General features: G+C 41.6%; 3 protein-coding genes across 3 annotated transcripts in view; 2 read left to right on the top strand and 1 right to left on the bottom strand.

Annotated features, from left to right (window-relative positions):
• The window catches only part of LOC146712276 (alpha-2-macroglobulin-like), a 65,918-nt gene extending 53,311 nt beyond the window's left edge, over positions 1-12,607 (bottom strand). The window contains exons 1-8 of the mRNA XM_085451994.1: positions 12,478-12,607; positions 12,218-12,398; positions 11,969-12,122; positions 1,913-1,965; positions 1,787-1,807; positions 1,072-1,237; positions 913-997; positions 667-817 (exon numbers count right to left, since the gene is read on the bottom strand). Coding sequence (XP_085308120.1) covers positions 667-817; positions 913-997; positions 1,072-1,237; positions 1,787-1,807; positions 1,913-1,965; positions 11,969-12,122; positions 12,218-12,398; positions 12,478-12,557 — 891 coding nt within the window. The 5' untranslated portion in view covers positions 12,558-12,607. The remainder of the gene's footprint in view (positions 1-666; positions 818-912; positions 998-1,071; positions 1,238-1,786; positions 1,808-1,912; positions 1,966-11,968; positions 12,123-12,217; positions 12,399-12,477) is intronic.
• LOC146712277 (uncharacterized) lies at positions 5,362-9,627 on the top strand. Its single transcript, XM_085452062.1, has 5 exons — positions 5,362-5,602; positions 6,777-6,828; positions 8,513-8,668; positions 8,897-8,998; positions 9,249-9,627. Exons 3-5 carry the CDS (start codon positions 8,564-8,566, stop codon positions 9,564-9,566), a joined length of 525 nt encoding a protein of 174 aa, XP_085308188.1. The 5' UTR covers positions 5,362-5,602; positions 6,777-6,828; positions 8,513-8,563; the 3' UTR covers positions 9,567-9,627.
• Positions 12,608-15,283: 2,676 nt separating the features above from the next.
• On the top strand, positions 15,284-16,033 carry LOC146712275 (uncharacterized). The gene is made up of 2 exons (XM_085436121.1): positions 15,284-15,517; positions 15,557-16,033. The coding sequence occupies exons 1-2, from the start codon at positions 15,284-15,286 to the stop codon at positions 16,031-16,033; spliced, it is 711 nt and encodes a 236-aa protein (XP_085292247.1).
• Positions 16,034-19,311: the final 3,278 nt, after the last annotated feature.

Raw genomic sequence — 19,311 nt, 5'->3', positions numbered from 1 at the left:
ATACACAGAAATAGTTCATTCATGTAGTAGTAAAAAGAATGATAATGTATTAAGTAATCCAAAGTATTCAGAATATGTTACTCTCATTGAGTAACGTAACGGAATAAAATACATTTTGAGGCATGTATTCTGTAATCTGTAGTGGAATACACTTTAACCTTCCCAACACTGAGCAGTAACTCAGTAAATTGTTCAAACTTTTAACAGGAGCTGAATCTTTGGATATGTGTATATTTGTTCAGTTTGTTTAGGTGTCCCAGTCAGATCAGAGTATTTTTGAAGTTCTTAGATTTCCCACAGAAGTTGTATTCTTTTGTGTGACAGACATGATGAGACACACCACTTGCTTTAGCCCTACCAGTAAAGCTAATCATCTAGCAGATATTAGAAACACCAACACAACCTATGCAGCCTTTTAGGCACAACAATAACCACTTCACTCCTTTGGAGCTGACACGTCCGTCCAAGAAAGATGAGATATCACTAACAATTCAAATCCGTGGATGAAAGTATGAGACGATGAACTGTAGGGAAATAAAGTAAAGAGGACACACGGCGCCAGTTCAGCTGGGTAGAGCAGGCAACCCGTTTGCTGTAATGCTAATGCAGGGGCCTGAATGTACCCAAAGTATCAGGGAAAAAAGAGAAATGAAGCCATAACTGTACCTGCTTTGTCTCTGTGTGGCAGGGCGCACTTATCTGCAATAGGGCCAAATCATCCTCACTGTGCACCAATATACCAAAACCTCTATACAAATTAATAGGTCTGCACACATTGACTGTAACACGTCCTGGTACAGGCTGTCCATACGTGTACCTGTTTAAGAAAAATAAGTAAACATTATGAGTCATTTGCTCTCCAAACTCCAGAATTTACAACACATAATTTGTCCTGAAAGAACTTTTCCTTACTTTGCACACACTTTAGCTTCAATGTCTTCCTGCCCAATACTCACTTCTTCAGATATATTTACTGTCACATCAAATTTGGGTAAAACTGGGGGAAATATGAATGTCAGCATTTGCACTCCATTACAACAAAGAATTTAAGAATAAATAAGACTGACTTACCATATTTCTCCACTTTGAAGTTGTGAGATATTTTCCTCTCACCCACTGACACAATGATCTGGTACGGTCCCTCAGGGGCCTCAGCGTCCAAGGAGTAAGAAAGCTGCAGTATTCTGCTATTGGATGTTTCATTTAGCCACTGTCCAATCCTGTTACTGTGAGGATCCTGTTAAATCAAGTGACAGTGACAGCTACTACACAGGTGTAAGTACAGTACCAACTAGATTCTTTATTTTCCTTTTCAACAACATTAGAGCTAAAACGGGACAATATAAATTTAGGGGGACATAAAGATGTCCTGTCTTCATCTGTAGCCAGCTTTGTCCTCTTCTAGATGTGAAGCACTTGTTTATAAATGTTTAAAAACTAAGTGATATAAAGAAACCTAAGCTGTAATGACAGGGAAGCTGTGGCTGTGTTTGTGGAGTAATTAAATCAAAATTATTAATTTGATTTAATCACTGTCATTTTATTTTCACATGTGGGGCATCAAGTGACAGAACAGACCCCTGCACGGTGTGTATTACATACATGCAACCCACTTTGTCCAGTTTTTAAAGCTTGCACTGTCAGTAACTTGGAGTAATACTGCAGAAGCAGTGTGTATGCAAGCAGTGAGCAGGGAACCTTCAAGTCTGTCTGACTGCATGTGTTCAGTGTTGTGTTGATGCATTTGCAAGAGAAGGAAAAGCCTTTTCTAGAGGCGCCCTCTTACCTGAAGTTCAATGACATCATACTGAAAGAAAAAGGAAGAAAGACAGGTGGAGTTAAGAAACTGTTGTGTAAATCACTGCATCCAAATTGCAAACAGCATTATTAATAATACTGTTCAAAAACTCACCAGCTGATTGGCAGGTCGCATTTTATTATCCATCGCAACGACTCTGAAATTCACTTTGAGAAGAATTGAGAGGTTACCTCTGTTTCTCTCTTTGTACTTTAAAACAAAGTCACTGCAACTTATCAAACATGGATCTGATTGGTTACCCTGCACAGCAAGCCTAGACAGATCTCAGATAATGGACTGACATGTATGAGACATATGTATAGAATTTATTGAAATTGAACTGATATTGCTAATTTATATTTTAGTTAATGACACATTTAATTTATTATTTATTTATGTATTTAATACATTTGGGCACCCGAGGCCCTCCATATTCTTCCCTCACGATTTTTTTGTACTTTGAATTCCAAAGCCATGTTTAAACATATTTATTTTATTGTGAAGTTTTAAAAATTAAAACCGTTAAACTTTCACATAAAAAGAATTTGACTCTGAAATAAACTAAGAGGCATTACTCAGACATGATTCATTTTGTGCTATCTGTCCCCGATTACAAAGTTAAGCTGAAAACGCACCGGAAACGTGCTCGTCATCTCCGAGCATGAAGTAAGGAGAGCCTTCAAGAGAGTGAACACCAGGAAAGCAGCAGGACCAGACGGCATCCCAGGTCGTATCCTAAGAGACTGCGCATACCAGCTAGCTCCTGTGTTCACTGAGATATTCAACATCTCTTTATCTCAGTCGGTGATCCCCACATGCTTCAAAGAGTCCATCATTGTTCCTGTCCCGAAGAAACCCCACCCTGCTTCTCTCAATGACTATCGCCCTGTAGCCCTCACCTCAGTAGTGATGAAGTGCTTTGAACGCCTGGTCAGAGACTTCATCATTTCTTCACTACCAGACACACTGGACCCACTACAGTTCGCTTACCGTCCAAATCGTTCCACAGACGATGCCATCTCTCATCTCCTCCACACATCACTCACTCACTTGGACACTAGAAGGGGGAATTATGTTAAAATGCTCTTCATAGACTACAGCTCTGCATTTAACACCATAATTCCCTCCACACTCACCACCAAGCTGGAGCATCTGGGACTCAGCTCATCTATGTGTCAGTGGATCTCCAACTTCCTAACTGGCAGACCACAGGCAGTAAGGATGGGCGGACATGTCTCAGCCTCCACCACTCTCAGCACTGGAGCCCCCCAGGGGTGTGTTCTGAGCCCCCTGCTGTACTCTTTGTACACATATGACTGTGTGGCCACTACCAGCTCCACCACCATCATCAAGTTTGCTGACGACACCGTCGTGGTGGGCCTGATCTCTGATAACAACGAGACGGCCTACCTGAAGGAGATTAGGAATCTGGAGAACTGGTGCCAGAGGAACAACCTCCTTCTAAACGTCAGTAAGACAAAGGAGCTGATAGTGGACTTCAGCACTAAGCAGGAGAGGAACTACCAGACCCCCGTCATCAACGAGTGCCCAGTGGAGAGAGTGGACAGCTTCAAATACCTCGGAGTTCACATCACGCAGGACCTGTCATGGTCCTGTCACATCAACACCGTGGTGAAAAAGGCCCGACAGCGTCTCTACCACCTCAGACGCTTGAGAGACTTCCAACTGCCCTCCAAGGTGCTCAGGAACTTTTACTCGTGCACCATAGAGAGCATCCTGGCGGGAAACATCTTAACCTGGTTCGGGAACAGCACCATGCAGGACAGACGAGCTCTACAGAGGGTTGTGCGGTCAGCTGAGCGCACCATCCGCTCCGAGCTCCCTGACCTGCACTCAATCTACAGCAGGCGGTGCTGGACCAAGGCCAGGAAGATCGTGAAGGACCTCAGCCATCCCAACAACAGACTGTTCTCTCTGCTGAGGTCAGGAAAGCGATTCCGCTCCCTGAAGACCAACACAGAGAGACTGAGGAGGAGCTTCTTCCCGCAGGCGGTACGGTCTCTCAATCACACCACCACACAGTACTGACCCACACATATAGTTCTTACACACACACTGGACATTCTGGACATTGTTTTCACTTCATCACTTAAATCACGCTGCTGTTATTGTGTACATATTTATTTATACTTCTTGTGTATTTTGTTCATACATTCTTATATAGTTCTATATTGTGTATTGTGTATTTTGTTATACAGTTATTTTATTTTCAATTTAATTTATATATTTTATCTTATTCTTTCCCAGTGTGTTGTACAGTTATTTTATTTTCAACTTTAATTTATATATTTATCTTTATCTTATTCTTCCCAGTTAAATTTACCCTTCATTCTAATTTGTGTTGTACAGTTATTTCATTTTTAACCTTAATTTATATTTTATTCCTTCCTAGTTAAATTTACCCTTTTTAATTTTTCATATTTATTTCCTATCGTATTCATAGCCTTTTCCTTTTTTGTTTTCTTTAGGTCACGAGCAGTTGTCCAAGCATTTCACTACATATCGTACTGTGTATGACTGTGTACGTGACAAATAAAATTTGAATTTGAATTTGAATTTGAATTACTGTCTAATTCTCCATCACAGCAGCAGGTCTCAAAATGGAAAATATAATATGGCCTTTGCCCTTTGGGGGAAGTTGTGCACTCTGAGTATTCTGCATGTTTTATTTCTCATCACTGTGAAATAACTGCATACCATTCGTTGTCAGTAGCTGTCTTTTGCAATGTGAAGTTCGTCATTAGTGTGAGCTCAAATATGAAACTTGTGGGATTTTTTTTCCTTTTGTTGTTTTTTAAAATACCATATTTTTCGGACCATAAGGCGCACTGACGATGAACGTGTCTGAAACGGGTCTGTTTTTATACATAAGGCGTACTGGAATATAGGCCGCATTAACCCTTTAAGACCTACCATAGAACCAAGCACACCAGAGCTTATATTATATTTTTACATGTTGTAGAGCCATTTTTGGGAGCATTTCAAGTTGCTATACATCAATACAACCATTATAGCCCAAATTATTAATAATATGTCTGCATTAAGTGCATAGTAATTACATAAATTGCAAAAAAGTGCAATAAACTACAAAAAAATTGAAAATCTAGTCAAAATGCCGATATTTTGTCCGAGTCCAGCCCTGCTGAATTTGAAGTTATTTTTAACTTTTTGTATGATACCTGATTTATATTGAATAAGGCTGAAGTAAACTAAAGTCTAAAATACTTTTGTAATTCAATTGTAATTTTTAATGATTTAAAAGCATGTAGAATAGCATAGACCCTAAAAAATTATTCAGGGGCTTAGTAAATATCATTATAATTCTAAGTTAGATGACTTAAATTAAATGACTTAATGACTTAACTTAAATTAAATCTTTGAAAATCACAAAAGTGTTATCTTGAGTTGAAAATACTGAAAAGAATGCTTAAATTTTCAACACCAGTTTTTGAGTTGAACTGAGCTCTTTTGTTCAAGTTTATTTAAAAGAAAAAATTCTGTATTTGAAACACAGGGTTCATTATTTAAATCTACTCAATATATCTCATAGAAAGTACTCATAATAACTGAGACACTGGTATTCATACTTATCATTGTCTTTAACTTTAATTATTAATGGTTCAAAATCAATATAATTTTGTCCCCCAATACTAACTTAAAACTTTGAGTAAGACTAATGACCTTTGGCATGTACCGCGCGCGAGGAGCATGGCCTCATGGGAGATTTTCTGCACGTTGAACGAGACAGACACACATCCACTGCAGACTTGGTAACGTTTTCAGGTAAGTGACCAATTCTTACATTAGCTGTCTTTATCCACACCGTTCTTTTATAACATGTTCTGAAGAAAGCGTTTGTCATGGTGGCTCACTTGGTGGCGTGTTTGTGCACGTTAATTTAAGTTTTCAACCCGTCTTCCAGTCAAGGCGGCCGGAAACCGCGCCCTTTTATCCTTTTACGTTCTGAGTCGCTATCTGCGTTCCGGGTAATTTGACCGGAATGTCCCGGTACCAGCGACCTCACCGTTTAATCGGGGGCATTTTAGGAACCACGTGAAAGCAGGTGTGCTCAGACATTTCTAGAAAATGGCCCTGTTGAGTCGCGGTGCGGGAGCTGCGGTAGTCACGCGGCCTGACTCACTCTGTCAGGTTGTTCAGGAGGAGATGAACAGACGTCATCAATGGCTTTGGTAACTAAGAAGACCTGCCCGCGGAACAGTTCATAGCAGCAACCATGCTGCTTAGCTTTCTTGTTCTATGTGGGGTCTTTCAGAGCATATAAGACGCTGCTTTCAGCTTTGTCCCGAACAGGGCCAGTTTTTGAGAGAACGCTGAGAGGACCGCCCGGGTCAGCAGATTACCTCATCCAGGGCCGGTCCAAAGTACTATGGGGCCTTAAGTAAATTTAGACTCGGGGCCCTACTTCCTTTCAGATCCCAGAAAATAATGAAAAAAAAAAAAGCTTTGGTCCTTTTGGTCAAGCCAAAAGTGCCATCATTTCCAGTATAGTTAGTATATAGTTAGTTAGTATAGTTCCAGAAACACTCAGTTTATTTAAATCCAGGTTGAAGACTCGCCTATTCTCATCTGCATTTGAATAAAGCACCAAATCCACACTTTTAAGCTTAAATTTCAAAACTTACACTAACTACTGATTTTATCTACCGTTCTGATTTTATATACTGTTTTGTTTGTTTGTTTGCTTGCTTTAATCAATTTTAAATCATGCTTTTTATTTGTTTTTGTTTCTAATGTCTCTGTAAAGCACTTTGAATCACCTTGTTGTTGAATTGTGCTATACAAATAAATTTGCCTTGCCTTGCCTAGTTACTCCCAATTTACATAAATAAATGTTTATTTCAATCCAAGCTAAACTTTCTTATAAGAGATTGATGTTATGGCAGATTACTCAGTGACATGTTTTGTAATGATAAAGTTTTGATTTGTATTTTTTCAGCACCATCTTCACCACCAGGAAAAAAATCTGCATCAACTACAAAGTAAAGCAGGTAATTTTACTCAGAGGACTTGATGTGTTAAATTTGTTGATGTGATGAATATGATATTGTTTTATACAAGCTGAGTAGTGGATGGTGATACCACCTAAATATTTATACTGGTTTTGTGGTGGGTTATTTTAGTCATACAAATGCCAAATCTAAATTTTGAGAATTTTTCAGTTCGGTAAATATATTGATGAGTTCATGGTCTGTCATCCAGTGTCACCATGAGTATAGGCGCAGCCCTTTAAGTGGGTATTCCCCTTGTGCGCGCAGCACTGAAGTATTTTAGTCCACGCCCACCTGCTGTGTGGGCCTCACCCTGGTCTAGTATAAGTTACGGTGAGACCAGGAAATCGGCTCTACCGTTTTTCTTCAGCCAGCCAGAAGATGTCCAGCGAGACGATCCGTCTGTGTCCATCCTGCCAGACCGGCTACATCATGTCGTATGACCGACATGCCGTCTGCGTGGGCTGCCTCGGTCCTCACCATGCGGACCTCGCCCTCACACCTTAATCCTATTGCCGCCCCTGTTAGATCCTCCTGCCAGAGGAAAAGCAGCGGAGGTCAGCCTTTTTCAAGGCTGATGCTGAGGAGGCGTTCCCGCTAAGAGAGGTACTCGCTGGAAGAAGCCATCGAGTTCTTCGATGGTGGGCCGGAATTGGATGATTCCACCCACCGTGAGGAAAACAGCAGTGGTGGCAGCTCCACTGCCTCCCAGCTGGGCAGCCTGGTGACAGAAGGGTGGATGAGCCGACGCTCATCCACCACTGGCCTTCACATGTCGGCAAGGACGCCGCTCCCAGTTGTTGGTGCGCTGCTCCTGGATCTGCCTGGCATCATCCAGGAGGCAGCTGGTGAGAAGGGACTTCCCGTCCCTCAGCCGGCTCCACCCCCATCTGATGATCTGGCGGGAAGGTATGGCTCCGCTCACTCTCGTTGCCCAGATCCCATCTGGCCTCAATTCCCAGGGATGATGACCAACCTCTCTGAGGCAGCAGCAGAGCCAGCGAAGATTAGAGCACCGGTCTCTACCTAGGGCTTCACAGAGGGCTTCACAGACCGGAGTTTTCCGCCTGTTCCCCCTCTGGAGCCGAGCCTCGCTTCAGTTTTCGGCACCAAAATGACCAAGGTCGTTGGACAGCGACCGGCCCATCCCGCCAAACTTGACCAGCTGATCGCAAGGTTCACTGATCAAGCAACATCAATGCACTGTTCAGTCAGCTGCAGTGACTAACAACACTGCCTTGCTAGCATTTGTCATCTCCAGGAAGGTGGAGGAAGCAGAGCTGCCAGAGGAGCTGAAAGGCTTTCTCTGTAAAGCCGCTGACGCGATTCTGAATATGTGCGCCACTTCAGAGGTGTGTTCCTCTCGCATCGCTGCCAGGCAGACGATGGTTCAGAGGGCAACCTGGCTCCGCCTCTTCCCTCTAAGATTATACAATCTCACAGGGAAATAGTGCAAGCACTTCATAACATAAAATTTAGAAGCTTAGTGGAAGATAATACTTTATGTTAAGGGTTTAGTCTGCATACTGAACAAATCCACTTATATGGATTTATGTCTGGATGCGTAAATTAATCTTTTGCATTTTAGAAAATAAAGTCCAGGTTGCAAAAAATGGTAGATTTTTTTTTTTTTTTGATTGAATCAGAATTTTGGCCTTCAGATTTTTTGTCCTCTCCCATCCAGGTCAGTGCAGCGTTTCATAGGATCACGACCCTGAACCTTGAACCAAAGTTCATGTCATCGTTGGACTTGTATTCATCCAAACTCCTGTCCTTGTTTCAAGCCAAGAAAGGTGCTGCTGGACAACGCCACAGGGCACAGTTAAACCTTCTGCTTCAGGTAAGGAAGATTGCATTTTCTAACCACAAAAATGTTCCAACACAGCATTGAAGAGGCCCTTCCACTAAAAACGGCTTTTCTTAGGTTTCTGTTCAATATTTTAGCTCCATAGGTGTTCTTACCTTGATGGTGGGTGTGAAAACAGGTCAACAACAGAAAAAAAATAGTTATGTTTAAGCTAGAAATGGTAAGTCATGTTTTAAATGTGCAAATTTTGCCTCAGTTGAGACTTCCTGTTTTACAGAGTGGAAATTCCATCGAGAAGTCATCATCAGATGTTTCATTGACCATCTGGGAGAGGATCCAAGTGCCTTAATCAAAACCTTTGAGGTTGGTGCAATAAATCTGTTTTAGGAATATTAGTAGTTTATTTTAGCTTGTGAGATCATAGAAAAGTTTTAAGATACTGTTCTAAAGAAAAAAAGCAAACACTTCAAAGCATACAAAAGAATAGCATTTGCTCAAAGATTTTGGAGCAGTGTCCACATATTATGAGTACCGGTGATGTCATACAAATGAAACTTTTTGTTTCAATGTTTGGAAATATGTGAGCTTAAAACAGTTGTTTCTCTTTTTAAAGGACGGTGCTGATGCTGTCTTCGTTGAAGAGGCTTTGGCTGAGGAGGTGATGAAGATTTACCTGCTGCAGAATCAAGACAGGTCAGGCGAACCTACTGATGTGGGTATTGTTATTGAAGGCGTTACTGTTCTGGGCAAACTTGGGAATCTGAGCAAAGCCTGTTGCTATCTTTTGGGACTGTGCTATGCTCTGGATCTGAAATACCCCAAGAATTTCAAATGCACATTTGAAGCATTTCGAAAAGTGTTCATGGAGCTGGATCCAGGAAACCTTTCTGTCAAGGTTCAAAGACTGAAAAATGACCTCTGTTCATTGTAGACAAAATTTCACAGGGCTGTTCTTAAAGTGTTAGACTTGTTAAGTGACATGTAATGCTCACCAAAAGGTTCAGTTGCGACATTACATTGTTTTGACATTCCTGTTCATGAATAATGTTTGTACCATAAACTGTGTTTTTGTATTAACTTTCCAGATTCACATTAAGATGTAAATGGGAGAGTATCATTATGGATGTTTTTTGGTCACTCTTTAGTTATAATCTTCCCAATTTTTTGGAATCAAAATAAGATGTTCAAAAACTATGTCACAGTGCAAATGTTTTTTTTTTTTTTCAGGATTTATATTTTTTTGGGATCTTAATTTTATTTTTGTCATTTGACCTTTTCTGAAAAGGTAAAGCACTGCGTTCACTTGAGCCACTTTTATTCTTTGTATGGCAGGTACATTTTTCTTGTTGTTAGCATCAATATGCCAGTTTTACAGAGTTTTATCAAGCATGCCAATTTGGATGCAATTTTATTATATAAGGCTGTTGTGACTGAAATTTTATCCAAGTTTTATCCACTGAATGTAGAACAGATTTCAGCTCACTGTGTTCAGAGAAGGAATCTGCTAAATGTGTGATTCACAAAAAAGCTGTTTAAAATAAATCATTGTGAACAATGTTGAATTGACGTGGTTCTTTTTTCCTCTGTGTGTGTGTGTGTGTGTGTGTGTATAAATAAAATAAACACTTAATTGTAATTAACGTTTTTGCTTAAGTTAACTTAAAAATATTAAGTAAATTGAACCATTATTTAAAAACAAATAATTGTAATGGTGTAGGTTAAATGTGCCAAGCATTTCAGCATTTCCTAATTAAAATTTTATGTAGTTTGAACTTTTGGTTACTGTTGTTTTAACTTACATTTTCAATTGTATTTACTCAATTTTGTATGTTACTGTAACATCTTTAATTGTTCATAACAACTTATTCCATTTTAGTTGGATTTACTCAATTAATAAGCTGTATTTAAGAGATGTGATTGTTGTTGCATTTACTCATTATTTTTGAGTGTAAAAGTGTTGCACCAAAATATTTAAGTAATTATCAGTTTTAGTTCTTAGAGTGTATGTAGGCAAGTACATTTCTCCTTTTTTATCAAGAAGCAAAGACAAAAAGGAAAAAAAATCTGAATCATTCGTCCCCACCAATGCCAAAACGAAATCTACGCCCTTCCCTAGAGGGTAATTTTCAGTGCATTTCTCTCTCATGAATAGGCCTATAGTGTGGAGAAATTAAGCACACTGCTTTAAGCGCCTTATAATTTTTGTTATGTAACTTTGCACTGTCCACTTTCTGCTGTAACAAAACCAATTTCCGACGTGTGGGACTAATAAACGTGATCTTATCTTATAATAATGACTAACCTGGTATTGTGGATGGATTATCTCAGTTGTTCTCCTGACTGAAGTTTGGTCCATTTAAAGCATTTTTCCATGCGATTGCATTTGTCAAAAACCATCGGAAACTTTTATTGAGTGGAAAAAAGTTAGCGTTCATCCTCCAGCTTCACTGTGTTTATGTTATGCTAACATAGCTGTGTCGCTAGCGATCACGTAGCACAACATTGTATACCAGGTAGTCCAACTTCAGTAATGTTGGAAGTGATAGCAGAGCTTTACATTTTATTTTTATCCAGAAATCTCTCAGTCACAACATGCTATATCATGCTTAGGTAGCTAGCAAAACCAGCGAGCTAACTTCCTGCTAACTTCTAACTCTGTTACATTTAATAAATTCTGTTTGCATGGATGCCTGGATGTTAAACTTAATTGTTACACCTGGTAAAGCAGCAAGGCTGATCATTTTATTACAGATGAAAGAATTTAGACAGTTTTTAACTCTCAGTGATGCTGCAGTGTTCGTTTGACTTTAGGACCTGAAGCAGACGGCGTTTAGGATCCAGATTAGACCGAGTCCGCGAGGCTTCTGACTCTTCTAGCTGTAATGCTCCGACAATCCATCAAGCGGTGCGGCTTCGTACCTTACCAAAGGCGTACTAAAACATTTTTTCACACATTTTTGAGCACTGTGTACCACATAAAATCTGTTTGTGGTCAGTAAACACAACCAGAATTCATACATAAGGCACACTATTGATTTTTGAGAAAAAGAAAGGATTTTAAGTGTGCCTTGTAATCCGGAAAATACGGTAGTTATGTTCAAAGATGGAGTCAGATTTCAAAGCGCGAACAAACATCTCGGTCGATCGACCGTATTGATATCTTGAAAAAATTTTGCTATTTGAAGCAAACATTTCACATCAATCACTGTATGTGTGTCCAAATTTTGGACAATAAAACTTGTTACACAAATTGGAGATGGTGGAGCAGCTTGCTCATGATGTTGGAATTTGAATGAACTACATGTCTTATATAACATAACAGCACATTGTTACCTTTTTGTCCAGGGAGGTAGATGGGTTTGTCTGTTTGGATGAATGTGACGGGATCAGACGCTCGGATCATCACTTTTCTGACTTGTTTGGAGTAAAATGTGTCTCCTCGTACCTCCACCTGAAAATTTTGCACCTCCTTTTGTACCAAAGGAGCCTGAGACAGTGGGATATTTAGATAGTCATTAAAGCCTATAATGCTTACGATAACAACTAACACACACTTTGTGTGTGAAAGTGCTGGTTGCCAACCTCAAACTGAACACAGGTTTGAAAGGCCTCATTTGACGTATGCGTGAATAAGGTTGTGTTCTTCTCTCGGGACATCAAAGTGACAGTCATGACCAGAGTCCCACTGGGCTGTCGGAGAGTTGCACAGAATTTGGCCTCAGCTCCAGCTTCAATAACTGCAGGAATGGCCACCAGGTACTGGCTGCATACAGCATCACACATACAGCAGTTACTGCAGTGAACAACTCACACAGACAAAAACACGCTGAAGACAAACTCACGGTTCAGCCACCGCTTGATCCACATGCATCCAGCTCAGGAGGACACACAGAGTGCAGCTCAGGATCCAGAGACGGTCCATGACTGGTTGTGATCGTTCTCAGTGTCAGCTTCGGCTAAATATCGGCTGATCGTCCCCACCCACATAACAGCCACGTGTTTGAAACGCACTCATGTACTCTGATCTCCACAAAGTCAATCACTTACACATTTACAAAATCCCAATCCTGCTTTCAGCACTGAACACTAAACTATAGACAACAGTAAAGTTTGTCATTCAGTGTAAAACATTACAGTAACATACAGTGCTCCGAGGTGATGTTTCTAAATCAGCTCAGAGTTTAATTCGGCTGTTACAAGAAGTTATTTCTGTTTCGAATGTGCCTGTTTTACTTAATAATGTGCATTTTCTTACCGTCAGTGGTGGGATATCTCACTGTAGTGTGTAACTACTGATATTCTCTAAAATCACTGGGCGTTACAGTAAGTGTAGCCACCAACAGCGCCCTTTACCCAGCGTGGGATGTCTGACTGCCATGTTTTTGACCTTATTTTTCGGGAAAGACTAAACAAACGTTTGTGTAGTGATAACAGGCTCAAACACAACGGATGGATTCATCAGTGATGTCACAGACTGCTACATTTGCTTAAAAGACAAATATAACAATATTTCTGTAAGGATTCAAAATGAAACATGTTTAACAGCTTTTCTTGCACTTTGGTAAACACCACAGATCAAACTTCAGCCCACTGAAATAACAGCAGTGACAGTCACACTGCTGAGTGTGGATGGATATGTTTTCTCATTTTTAAACTGAGATGTAAAACTGCTGCGAATGAGTCATATTCTGGACCCAGCAGTATTACCCCATGTCATTCTATTTGTCTTCTTTGATTTGCCTTTACGGGAAAAGGGTTTTTGTTTGTTCCGTCTTACTAATGTGCTGCAGTGGGGCATGTTTAAACACACATGTGTTCATCCTTATTAACAAATCCAGAAAATAACAGAAAAAACAGTTAAGAGCACTGAACCTATGAGGGACTGAATTCTACTGATATACTGAATATCTGCTGCTGTTAGGATATTATTAGATATTATTAGATATTTATTATGATACATGTATTTATGATATGAGCTCACTCATGGTTAATGTGCTGATACCTGTGGTCAAGGACCACATGTTCATTTATGTCAATATTTAAATGTCTTAAATCGTGACAAACTTCATAAATCTGGGTGGAACATTCTGTTGGATTGTCTCCCATTTTAACAGCTCAACAATTTTCTCTTATAAATTTGACTACACTAAGGAATTCTGCAGTAAAGTCCGTTATGCCAAATGAAGTTAAATACTTTCATGAAATCAATTTCAAAACAGTAAATACCAATTTTATTTCGAGCACATTGGTTAATTAAAACATGAAGGGTGTTGCTAGGCAGAAGAGCAGCTCTAGCACCCACCTTACTGGCATCCACCTGCAACTGTATTACCTCACTTATTTGAGGAGCTGGAGCATTTCTTAGGCATGTATGAGTAACTCTGGACTAAAACAATGACATACTTATGTGCAGAGATGGGCAGTAACATGTTACAAGTAATCCGATTACTTTTTTCCAGTAATTAGTATTGTAAGGGATTATTAAAAAGTAATTAGATTACTGTTACTTTTCCGTAAGCACACTGCGTTAACTGTGATTTAATTTGTAAGAGTGTCTTGTGACAATGACGTACGAGTGTGCGACGTCGGTGGGGACAGACTTGTGTAGATCAACAATGGATAACATGGAGTGCCGGAGAGAGTCCGACCACGCAGCGTTTAAATCTTGGAAATGCTGACATTACTTTGAGTTTGATTCTGTAAAAAGTGACAAAAACATTAGCATCCGCTGTACACTCTGCATGGGAAGAAAACTTCTTTCTACAGCGAAAAATTAAATTCACAGAGAAACCCCCGGATCCCCCCACTGACATGACCGCTGTGGCACCAGGCAAACCTCCACCAGCCCCACTCCTGCTACACAGGTGACAATAAATTTAAGAGTTGCTGAATCTTTGACTTTATTTATTTTTTACTGTGTTTTTACTCACAATAGTGAGTGTAAACACAAAAAATTATTTCATTTGATATGCTGGAATATGCAGAAAATAGGTTTAAATGTTAAACACATTTCTACCAGTCAGACTGTTGCATATAATTTTATTTTTGCTTGACGCATAAAGTTAAAAGACTAAAACTAATAAAACAAGTTTAAAAAAAACTTTTTCATTTGATTACATTTTATATTTATATTACACAGAAAAAAATAGAATTGTGCTGAAAGGTCTATTGCTTTATTACATATTCTGGTTGTTACGGCCTCTGGCCTCCAGGTGGCCCCGCCTTCCTCTATGGAAATCAAAGTGCTCCAGGACTCACGGGGGATTGGCTGGCCCGGACCTATGCCCGCCCCAACTTCATGCAGATCAGAGCGTGTCAGACCACTCACACCATTGGCTGCTGCAGGAGCCTTGAGTACGACAGACCAATGACACAGCTGCCTGCAATTACCTGAGAGTATAAAAGGCTGAGGATTCTTCATTCATTGAAGGACTTGCCTAGTGAGTTGTTTCACTAACGGTTTTCAGTTGTGTTAATAAACCTTATGTTTTTCTTCTTATCTAACCCCCTGGTCTCTGAGCTCATTTATGTTACGTCCGCTGTCGCCTAGCAGAGCCGGGTCGTAACATAAGTGGGGGCTCGTCCGGGATCCCTCATAGGGGGGTCTTTGTTCCTGGGAGGGGGGTTAAATTAAAAAAATAAAATAAAATGTCGGCTGCGTTTTGTTTACAGCACTTTATAGCTGCCCCATCTCTTGAGATTATCAATAGCCGTCGCAAAACTGATTTGCTGCAAATTGTGGATCACTTTCAGCTGCAGGTTTCAAAAACCCTCCGTAAGTGTGATATAAAAGCTTTAGTGGTGGACAAGTTGGTGGGAGCTGGTGTGCTTCAAGCGCCTGTTTTGCCTGTGGTCTCTGGTGTGCCAAGCCAAGCTGCCGTAGTGGAAGAGGGCCAAAATGGTTCTGGTGGGGATGGTGAGGGGGATGAGCGGGGAAAAACGCCGCGCACGCTTCCTCGCTATGACCCACTCTCTTCTGGGAGTTCAGAAGGCAGAGAAGGAGCTCGGCTGAAGGTGCGGCTGGCACGTCTCCAATTGGAGGCTGAGGAGAAGGCCCAGAACAGGCGGGTTCAGCTCGAAATAAGATGGCTGGAGATAGAGGCAGACAAAGCCGTTAGGCTCCGAAAGCTTGAGCTGGAGTCTCAGTCTCAAGCCTCATCTGTCTCTGCTGACAATTCCGGTCCCGCCTCCTCGTCCACTTCTGCTTTTAAAATCAATAAGTGCATTTCTTTAGTGCCCACGTTTAGAGAAACTGAGGTTGATACATACTTTGCAGCATTTGAACGTATCGCTGGCACGTTGCAGTGGCCTAGTGAGATTTGGCCTCTTTTGCTAATGTGCAAACTGTCCGGCAAAGCCCAAGAGGTGGTGGCGGCGCTTTCTTTAAGGGACTTTTAGATTACTCGTGCATTAAAACGGCTGTTTTGCAGGCGTACGAGCTAGTCCCCGAGGCCTATAGGCAGAGGTTTCGCCAGCAAAAGAAGTTGCCAGCCCAAACTTATGTGGAGTTTGCAAGGGAAAAGGGGGTTCTCTTTGATAAGTGGTGTGTTGCTTCGAAAGCGAGTAACTATGACGCTCTGCGCGAATTAGTTTTGTTAAAGGATTTTAAGAAATGTGTCCCTGAGCGTATTGTGCTATATTTAAATGAACAGAAAGTGACGTCACTCGCATCTGCTGCTGTTCTTGCTGATGAGTTTGTGCTCACTCATAAAGCCTCGTTTACTGGCAGTGAGAAGCCACGGGTTAGCCCTGTGCAACAGCCCCACACAGCTAAAGTGTCTGGGTCCAGGGAAAACCGTGAATGTTTTACTGTCATAAAACTGGACATGTCATTGCTGACTGTTTAGCCTTAAAACGCAAAACATCAAATGCTCAGCAACCCAAAGGGGTGGGTTTTGTAAAAGCTGAGGCCCGTCATGAGGTCCACGGTTGTGGTGGTAGGGTGCCAGACCCCTGTTTCGAACCATTCATTTTTGATGGCTCAGTATCGCTAACTGACAATCCATCTGAGTTAAAACCTGTGCGTATTTTAAGGGACACCGGAGGTTCTCAAAACTGTCATCCTCGCAAGTGTCTTACCGTTTTCTGCTGAAAGTGAATGTGGTTTTAATTCTGTTCTACGGGGGATAGAGATGGGTTACGCTCCCAGACCAGTTCACAGAGTTTTTATCAAATCAACCATTGCTACAGGATTTTTCCCTGTTGCTGTTTGCCCGGCCTTGCCAATAGAGGGCGTGGCCATGTTGTTGGGCAATGATATTGCAGGAGGGGTAGTGCTCCCTCGTCTGGAGGTTTTAGACAACCCCCTGAATCAGAAAACCTCTGATGTTTCTATGCACCCTGGGCTGTATCCAGCCTGTGCAATTACTCGAGCACAAGCTCGTAAAAATACTGATATTGCCCTCTCTGATTCTGTGTTGATGTCCTCATTTTCCGAGGAGAATGATGTACCCACTAACAGAAACAATGTTCTGTCACCCCCAGACTCAGTGAAACCTGAGGAGCCTGATCCATTTCCTAAGGTCTCTTTGCTGCCCTTGACTAGAGACCAGCTATCAGCAGCTCAATTAGCTGATGAAACACTACAGAGCTGTTTCTAACGTACGGTAAGTGCTGAGCAAGTCGAGAAAGAGCAACAAGCCTTTTTTGTAGAACGGGATGTTCTGATGCGTCAGTGGTCTCCACCAGGTGCAGAAGGTGCAGAATGGAGTAAGGTCAAGCAGATTGCCGTGCCCTCTGTGTACCGACAGAAAATCCTGGCCCTTGCCCATGAAAGCCAGTGGTCGGGACACTTGGGCATCACGAAAACATACCAGCTACTATTAAGACATTTCTTTTGGCCTGGTATGAAGCGTGATGTTTCTAAATTTTGCAACAGTTGCCATGTATGTCAGATTGCAGGTAAACCTAATCAGGTCATAGCCCCAGCTCCGTTGTGTCCCATTCCTGTAGTGGATCAGCCTTTTCAAGGTTCAAGGTTCAAGGTTCTTTATTTGACACATGCATAGTTAAACAAGTATAACACACAGTGAAATGTAGCCTGACACGCTCCTCGACATGTGCAAAAAAATTGGGGGGGGGGGGGGGTGTAGAGGAAGAACATTATATATATATACATATATATATACAGTGGGGCAAAAAGGTATTTAGTCAGCCACCGATTGTGCAAGTTCCCCCACTTAAAATGATGACAGAGGTCAGTAATTTGCACCAGAGGTACACTTCAACTGTGAGAGACAGAATGTGAAAAAAAAATCCATGAATTCACATGGTAGGATTTGTAAAGAATTTATACGTAAATTAGGGTGGAAAATAAGTATTTGGTCACCTCAAACATGGAAAATCTCTGGCTCTCACAGACCTGTAACGTCTTCTGTAAGAAGCTTTTCGGAGTGACGGACGGAAGTGAGGTAAGTGACGGAAGTGATGTTGTAGGTGACGTCAGACGCCGGAGATTTTGGCGGAGAAAAAGCAAATGGTAGCATAGAGTTTAACAAAGGTTTTCCAAGCTTCAGTATTACCAAATATACTAATCAATTGTCATATAACTAACAACATCTGTTTTATCATCTCTAACACCCTGGAGGACAACGGGGAGAGTTTAGACGCTCTCCAAGATTACATCGACCGCTGTTTTCAAGATTTAGTAATGCATAAGGCCCAGAGTGCATCTTCCCCGGCCAAAATCGAGACGCCGTCATCGAAGAGAAGTCGCCAGGCAGACTCCCCCGGTACAACATCGCCTGCCGGCAAAGACATCGCAGAAATCCTGGAGTCAATCGACAAGCGATTGTCCAGTTTCGATGCGAGGCTGTCCCTGGTGGAGATCTTACACCGGGAATTTAAATCTCTGAGAGAATCCCTGGAATTCAGCCAGCGGCAGGTGGAAACGCTTGCCGCTGAAAATGCCACGCTACGGGAGTCGGTTAAATCTCTCACCGATAACGTGACCCAGCTAAACATTGAAAATAAAAAAATAAAAGAGTCCGTTATCGATCTACAAGCCCGTAGCATGAGAGATAATCTTGTGTTTTCTGGTATTCCAGAAACTGCCGGAGAGGACGCAGAGGCAACGGTGAAAAGCTTCATTAAAATCCACCTGAAGCTGCCGGAGGACACCGTAAAGAACATCGACTTCGATAGAGTACATCGCTTGGGGGGCGCGCGGTCGCGGACCGGGAGACCACGGCCTATTGTGGCCAAATTCAGTCAATTCAAACAGAAGGAACAGGTGAAGAGTCGCGGCAGAGAGCTGAAAGGAACGGACTTCAGCGTGAACGACCAGTTCCCCAAAGAGATCCTGGAACGACGCAAGGTCCTGTTCCCAGTTCGACGTAGCTTTATCCAGAAAGGCTCCCGTGCTGTCATCGCTGTGGACCGGCTCTACGTGGACGGACAGCTCTACCGCGACCCCGGCACCACACCGTGGTTATACTGACTGCACTCCAGATAAGAACCCGCTACACTCTTTTCTTATTCATTCACACTTTCTCCTTTAAAATGTGTTTAACCTAGTAATATCAATATGATGTCATAGCAGATATAACACCGTCACCCTCCGTCATTGCTTTAATTGGAATGTTTCCGTTTCGTCTCTTTTTTTTTGTTGTCGCTCACAGTTCATGTGGTTTCTTTCTTTCTCTTGTCTTTCACTGCTGTGGTCACCTACTTCCCCA

The sequence above is a fragment of the Copadichromis virginalis genome, linkage group LG3 (genome assembly GCF_057382275.1).
Source record: "Copadichromis virginalis isolate Kocher_CV1m ecotype Utaka linkage group LG3, C_Virginalis_male_GT1.1, whole genome shotgun sequence".
NCBI lineage: Eukaryota > Metazoa > Chordata > Actinopteri > Cichliformes > Cichlidae > Copadichromis > Copadichromis virginalis.
The sequence above is the reverse complement of the archived record's forward strand: the minus strand, read 5'-3'. Positions and strand labels throughout refer to the sequence as shown.

Coding starts and splice junctions, on each gene's coding strand:
- LOC146712277 (XM_085452062.1), top strand. CDS start 8,564: ATGTCATCGTTGGACTTGTATTCATCCAAACTCCTGTCCTTGTTTCAA. Junction 8,669..8,896: donor AGTTAAACCTTCTGCTTCAG/GTAAGGAAGATT, acceptor GCCTCAGTTGAG/ACTTCCTGTTTTACAGAGTG. Junction 8,999..9,248: donor CCTTAATCAAAACCTTTGAG/GTTGGTGCAATA, acceptor CTCTTTTTAAAG/GACGGTGCTGATGCTGTCTT.
- LOC146712275 (XM_085436121.1), top strand. CDS start 15,284: ATGTCGGCTGCGTTTTGTTTACAGCACTTTATAGCTGCCCCATCTCTT. Junction 15,518..15,556: donor TGCCAAGCCAAGCTGCCGTA/GTGGAAGAGGGC, acceptor GGGGATGGTGAG/GGGGATGAGCGGGGAAAAAC.